The 7,067-nt window shown below is 52.6% G+C and overlaps 1 protein-coding gene across 2 annotated transcripts in view; it reads right to left on the minus strand.

Moving 5' to 3' along the window:
• Positions 1-1,358: 1,358 nt before the first annotated feature.
• The window catches only part of OLFML2B (olfactomedin like 2B), a 41,776-nt gene continuing 36,067 nt past the window's right edge, over positions 1,359-7,067 (minus strand). The window contains exons 7-8 of one of the 2 annotated variants that reach the window (XM_007458418.1): positions 2,994-3,170; positions 1,359-2,451 (exon numbers count right to left, since the gene is read on the minus strand). In XM_007458418.1, the coding sequence (XP_007458480.1) occupies positions 1,850-2,451; positions 2,994-3,170 (779 nt within the window). In that variant the 3' untranslated portion in view covers positions 1,359-1,849. The remainder of the gene's footprint in view (positions 2,452-2,993; positions 3,171-7,067) is intronic. The other variant, XM_007458417.1, reaches the window with a different exon arrangement.

Consider the following 7,067-nt stretch of genomic DNA (forward strand, 5'->3'; position numbering starts at 1 on the left):
AAGGCCTCTGGACGTGGGCAGCTTTACCACCAACATCATCCACCAAAGCCTTTATAAAAAAAATTTTTATTTTATTTTATTATTTTTTTTGCGGTACGCGGGCCTCTCACTGTTGTGGCCTCTCCCGTTGCGGAGCACAGGCTCTGGACGCGCAGGCTCAGCGGCCACGGCTCACGGGCACAGCCGCTCCGCGGCACGTGGGATCTTCCCGGACCGGGGCACGAACCCGCGTCCCCTGCATCGGCAGGCAGACTCTCACCCGCTGCGCCACCAGGGGAGCCCCACCAAAGCCTTTTTGAACCCTGGACATACCATCTCCCTGCCTCTAAACCCTGCTGCTGCCTCCAAGCCTGACAGGCACTTGCACTTGCTTGGGAGAATTTGACCCAAACAGCCCCAAGACAAAGTGAAGTCATTGGATATTTGTTATTTGAAATAGTCTAAGTGGAGGAAGCTGCTAGCAGGGTGGGCGTGGAAGCCATGCACCGTGTAAGCAGCACAGGGATTGACTGGGGAGCGTGGAGGGGCAGCGTGTCTGTGCAAAAGGACTCACCAGGCAGCAGCTGCTCCCTATATGGGGGTGGGAGTGGAGAGGGTGGGGACAGTGCAGTGACATGATGTGCTTGTCTTCCCATGTCGTTCTTGGGTTCTGCCCTCCATCCATAAACTCAGGAGGCGCCCATTCAGGTTTTTTCCCACTTTTCTGTCTCCTGTTTTGTGTAATGTGGAGGAAAGGGCAAGCTGTGGGCAAGAGGCACTGCACAGGGCCGGGCCGTGCATGGGGAGGGACAGCGGGTCTTCCCATCCTGCAAACACTTCCCTCGGGGGCCTCGTTTCAGAACCAGGCCCTTCTCCTGGAGGGGAAGCTGGGAAGGAAGGCTGGCTGAAGGTGAACATTCAGGGTGAGGCAGAGGAGAGGATTATGGGGAGGGGAAAGATTGATTGATGGATTGTAAGCTTCTTAAGCAGTATAGGGTCAAGGTCACACTCAGCTTCGTACTTTCAACAGTGCCAACCACCAGGCCACACGGAGGAGGACTAAGGAATGAACAGGTTCCCGTATCTTGGTTAATGACTAGAAAAAAGCAGAACAGCGCAAGGAAGCTTGTGTGACAGTGGAAGAGACGGGAAGGGATCAATGCCCCCAAATTAAAGCCAGTGTAGGGGTCAGCTCATTCCAAATCTCTAACACCCCCTTTCCTGCCGCCACAAGGAAGGCCCTCATTAGGAGGGGAGAGGAGCTGCCTGGGCAGCTCAGCATGAGGATATTTCTATGGAACACAGATCTCATCTCCTTCTGGGGGAGGGATCTAACCCAGCCAGTCATATCAGTGCTAAACAAAAAACGCACTGGGGGGTGATTTTAAATTTCTTCTTTATTAAAAAAAAAAGCATTTTTTTCTGGGTTTTTAGAAAAACTTCTCTAACACATAAAACAGTTTTTCCATCCCCTTAGCAATTCTTGCTTGCCTCCTTCACTCCTGCTTCTGGTGCAAGCTGCCTGCAAGACCTAGATGAAGAAACCTTCTCAGATCGAAATGTGGGAGCTGGAGGGGGGTGAGGGTTTGAAGGAAGGTGGTTACTGGTCAAAAGGAGAAGTTCATTCACACAAAAATATAAACCATGGAGGATGAGACCAGCACATACACGTATGGATTGATCTACAATCCGTATAAAAAAAATAGACCCAAATTGTCATTTTACATTGGCAATATTATACAAAATAATATATATTTTTTAAACAACACACACACAAACACACACACACACACACACACACACACACACACACACACACACACAAGGTGCCAGTAGCCCCTCTGCACTTCTGCTTCTGGGGACAGGAGTGTCAGTAGGCAAAGATGACATGGTAGGTGACCTGGTGGCCATTGTCCCAGGCGTAGAGCAGGCGGTCCTTGGGGTTGTAGTCTATCTGGGTGGTGTAGGAATACTCATTCTCAAACAGCAGCCTGGGGATGATCTGCGTGTTGGTGTGGGTGTCAAAGGCGTAGGAGATGTTGGCGTTGCGCTGGTTGTAGCTGTCCACGGCGTACAGCACCCCACAGATGACGAAGCAGTTGCCGTAGAAGTTCCGCCGGAGCCCCGTGCGCCACGTGGTCTCCTTGTGTGTGCTCAGGTCCACGGCGTTGAGCTTGCTCAGGACGATGACCTCCTGGCTGAAGCCCTCGTCGTCCAGGGCCGGGTAGATGAGCCACAGGCCATTCTCATCCACAGCGAAGTCCACGTCCGAGTGGCCCTGCCACCTCCAGGGCGTGGCCTCCTCATAGGCCACGTCATGGAGCATGGCCCAGGCAGCCACATAGCGCTGTTTCAGGTCATACTTGATGATGTTGCGGGTGAAGGCCCGGTTGTAGTAGAAGGCACCATTGTACACCACGTGGCCTGTGCCGATCCAGCTGTAGGGGAGCTTGTAGGAATTGCTCCAGCGACCTGTGGGCAGTGAGAAGGCAGAAGGCTTGAGGGCAACGGTGCAGACACAACCTGCCAGGCAGGGAGGGGGCAGCCCAGAGAGATGGGACGTGCCATTGGCTTGAGGTCTGGAGCCCACGGTTTGTGTCTTGGTTCTGCCACTTTCTAGTTCTGTATAGCATCCTCGTCTGTCATTTAAAAATAACAATTTCCACTGCCCTCGCTGAGCTGTTTCAAGGATCCAGAGTGCCAATGCACGTGAGCATGGTTTGTAAACTCTCAAGGGCTGTGGGAAAGGGAGGATTATCACTACTGTTTTCTGGACCAGACTCCAGGTCGTCCCATGTCCCAGGGACTGGGAAGGAGGGGCAGGGCTGAGAGATGAGAGAGCAGAGAATGTGAGGGAGTGTGGAAGAGGGACATCCTGCTACCAGAGAAGGTCCTTTTACAAGAAGGCGTTGCCCTTCTTGTCCACTGTCTCCACCCTAAGAGATCTGGCCGTGATTCAAACGGAGGACAGTGGGGAAGGAGGAACCCCCCTAAGGTGGACCCGTATCACGTACCTTGTTTGAAGTTCTCCAGGTTCCGGAACTCTACCAGGGTGTTGCCATAGTAATAATTGGTTACGTAAATCCGCTCATCTTTGGCCAGGGGGTCCTTCATCCAGGCCCCTTCGTTCCGCCCGTATGTGTTCTGCGTGGTTGGCCCCGTGATTGTGGAGAGGGTGTCCTTGCACCTTCCTGATGGAGGAGAGGTGGATGGACAGGTTGGGATGATTGAAGAATGCCCCGCCCCTAAAACCCTTGCTGGCTCCGCCACCTGGAGTCTGAACTCCTCGGCAGGCTTCTACGGCCCTGTGTAGCCAACCTGACGCCAGACATTTTCTCAGCATCATCCCCTGCTATTCCTCTCATCTATCCTATATTCTACTCCTATGAAGCCATCTACTGTCACCATCCTGGGCCACTTTCATGGCACCATGCTTTGCTCCTGCTGTCCTCTTACTTGTCAATCCTACAAACTCATCCCTCAAGGAGCTAAGCTCCAATGCCCTTTTCTGACACCACATCCTCCTCTGAAAAACCATTCTAGCCTTTTACTGGATGCCATCCTGCTCCCATAGTACTGTGAATGTACCTCTCTTACAGGACATGTCATCTTATATCTCAACAGTGTTTGTGCATCTCTCTCCTGATTCAAAGCCACCCCCATCCAGAGCATAAGCCCCAGGGAGCAGGGTCTGTGGCTTTCCTCTTTGTGTCCTCAGTCCTCAGAATACACAGTGTCTGGCGGGCCACAGACACTGAGCAGATGTTCTGAAACTTGGATGAATACACGGCAGCATGAGAAGTGTGACCAGAGGAGAGGACTTTACAGGTATGACCAGGAACCTGGAGCTTCACCAGCCACTGAGCTACCCCAAGGGGCTTGGCCCAGGCCACCAGCAGAGACCAGCCCTGACTGCACAGTGTATGTCACGTCCCTGAGGCCCACCTTCTGGGTCCTAGAGAGCTGTCCTCAAGCCTATGCCTCTGTGGGTAGGATGCCAGGGCCCCCTTCTGGGAAATTGGAGTGGCCGGGGACCAAGTTCCCACATAAGGAGCTTACTCTGGCTGTAGGAGACTCCTTCAAAGGTCAAGCCTGCTTTAAGGGGACAGGAACTCTGCAATGCCATCCTGAGTGACTCTTTGGAGAGACCTGGTGCCCATGAGATGCCCTAAAAGACCACTAGAACCATGCTGGGTTCTAAATCAAGTTGAAAGCCTGCCTGCACGCTTACTATGCAGTATTATTATTGAACATGGCCCTGAATGATCCTGAAATAACATGTGACTACAGAGAGCACATGCTCTTTTTGTCTCTGCAATAGTGGGTTATGAAGGAGATGAGGAGAGGACAATGGAGGGGGCAGTGGGAGCAGATTAATCCAGGCTTTCCAACTTCCTCCTACTCTTCCTGGCAGCTGGGACCAGCAGAATAGCCCCCAACTGCCATCAAGACTGGTGCACAGATGGGCGATGGTGATGAGAGTAACTTGTCCCTGACAGTCACGTGGAACCAAAGAGTAAGGGGCTACAATTCAGATTCAGGGTTCTCTAAACTCCAGGCCACGCTCACTTCCAAATTGTTGCAGTCTGTTCTATCCATTCTGCTCCCCCATAGCGGTCTGAGCTGGCAGGACAGGGCAGGCGCTGTGCCCTTGGCCCCGGGCCTGGGGCAGCCAGGCGTCTGAAAGTAGGACAAACATTGTTTCTCAGGCAGGGCCCACAGTTGGGTGCAACTGGCAGGGTTCAGGCATCTCCGTGTGGGGTTTATTAGGTCCTGGTCCGACAGAGAGGAGAGGGTTTTGGCCTCTGTAAGACAAACAACAGAGCCTACCAGCCAAAGCCTCATTCCCCCACATCTGAGTTCATCTGCTCGAGACAATAAAATAGATGGCTCTGGCTGAGCCCAGGCAACAGAGGTCTGATGGAAAATATCTCATTCCCTGGCGCTGAGCAGGGCCCTGGCTTGCCAGTGGAGAAGCTGTGCTTCCTTAGAACTAAGGTGAAGCCCTGGCGTGCCATCCCCAGGGAGGGGCATTTTTATGTGTCCCCTTCCCCTGGAAAAGCCCAGTGAGGACATCAACTCCCTGTCTGAGAGGCAGCCCCCAACCCACGCCCAGAGCCCCACAAAGGGCTGTGCGAGGCCAGGGGTTTCTGCCGTGGCTATGCCACCTCCCTGCCCAGATATGGAAACTGCAGATGAGCTCCTGGAAGCCAGGACTCATCTAAGTTTCGATGTAATGCATTGCCGCAGGCAACCCCCCCCCCCAAATCCCTGCAAGGGTCCTGTCTCAGCACTAAGGCTCTGCAGTGAGAGGGGCTGAACGTGAGGCTATAGAATGTGCCCCGGGTTTGCAGACAGAGGCCTGACACTGGTACTGACTCCAAAGTCCGTGTTTCTTTGAAAAGGTCACAGAGCTTTAACTTCTTCCACAGTAAAACAAGTATAATACATGCACTACCTACTTGACAAGAGCGCTTGGAGAATGCACTCTGATGATGGTATGGTAGGCTGAATCATGGCTTCCAAAGGTAACCAGGTCCTAATCCCTGGAACCTGTGAAGGTGACCTTATATGGCAAAAGAGACTATGTTGCGATAGGGGGACTACCTTGTATTATCCAGGTGGATCCTAACTGCAATCACAAGTATCCTCATGACGGGGAGGCAGAGGGAGATTTGACTACAGAAGAGGAGGCAACCTGATGATGGAAGTGATGAGGCCACAAGCCAAGGAATGCTGGCAGCCACCTGAAGCTAGAAAAGGCCAAGAAATGGACTATCTCTTGGAGCTTCAGGAAGGAACCAGCCTTCTGACACCTTGATTTTAGTCCTATAAGACTCATTTCAGCCTTCAGGCCTCCAGAACTGTTAGAGAATAAATTTCTATTGTTTAAGCCATTAAGTTTGTGGTAATTTGTAACAGGAGGCATAGGAAACTAATACAGATGGAGTCAGCTTCTGGCATCTTTATTTCTGTAGGAAGAGGGGAGTCCCAGCTTACAGCTTCAAAGTCCTGATACCCAGGACATCGGGCTGTATCTCCACATGCCCTCAGAGCAAATGCCGGCAGCCCACAGGGTGGTCCAGCACAGGCAGGGACAGTGGGACAGACAAGTGTGGTTTGAGAGCATTTGAAGACAGGTTCAAGGGAGATCAGTAAACCATGAGGCCCAGACCCAGGTCTGAGAATCTGGGGCCATTCAGATGCTCCCACCCTTGGCAGCAAACTGTCAGCCTTGGAGAGAAGATGCAGCATGTCTACTCCCCTTCAAGGGTAATGAGAGAAGGGAGGGAGATAGTTCAAAGGCACTGAAGAGAAAAGAGAGTGCTGCCTGCAACTCATCTTAGAAGTGTTCCCCCGAAGCATGGTGACGGGGAACACCTCCTAAGCCGTCTCTAGGTATTAACTCATTTAGTCATCGATAGTCCTGGGAGACAGTTGGCCCTGCATCAAAGGTCCCCGGGGTCTGAAAAGTAGGGACTCTTCCTCTCAGCATATAAACCTGCTCAAATCTTGCCACCTAACACAAAGAAATCAGCAAACAAGAGGCTCCCGTGCCCTCTGGGGCTCTCCAGTGTTCACGCAGCAGGCCTCTCCTGCAGGGTGCAGGGGAGCCCACACACTCCTCAACTCCTCCCCTGGTGGCCGCCTTGAATGCTTACGCCCTGTCCATCAGGGATGCTCTCTGGTCTTTTTATTCTAGTCAAGCCTGTCTTTTGTCTGAACCCCCCGCCCACCTCCCCCCACTTCCCTTGCTCACTGGGCTTTCACACCCCGCTCTCCTGGACCCCGCTCACCCCTTGGTCATGCTGCCTCTGGCTGGTTCTCTTTTCTGCCCACCTTTCAGATGTTATCCCTTAGAGCCCCACTTTTAGCCCCTTATCTTCTTGTTCTTCCTGTGTTCCCTGGGCACACTCAGCTCTTATACAGCCCGGCGTTTGTTTCTGAGCACCAGACATCCAACCCCTACTAGACATTTCTCTACTGTGTGTCCTCCTGATTCCTCAGACTTAATGGATTAAAAATGGAACTCATCTGGGGGCTTCCCTGGTGGTGCAGTGGTTGAGAGTCCGCCTGCCGATGCAGGG

Source organism: Lipotes vexillifer, unplaced genomic scaffold (assembly GCF_000442215.2).
Source record: "Lipotes vexillifer unplaced genomic scaffold, Lipotes_vexillifer_v1.1 scaffold1312, whole genome shotgun sequence".
In the NCBI taxonomy this organism is placed as follows: domain Eukaryota; kingdom Metazoa; phylum Chordata; class Mammalia; order Artiodactyla; family Lipotidae; genus Lipotes; species Lipotes vexillifer.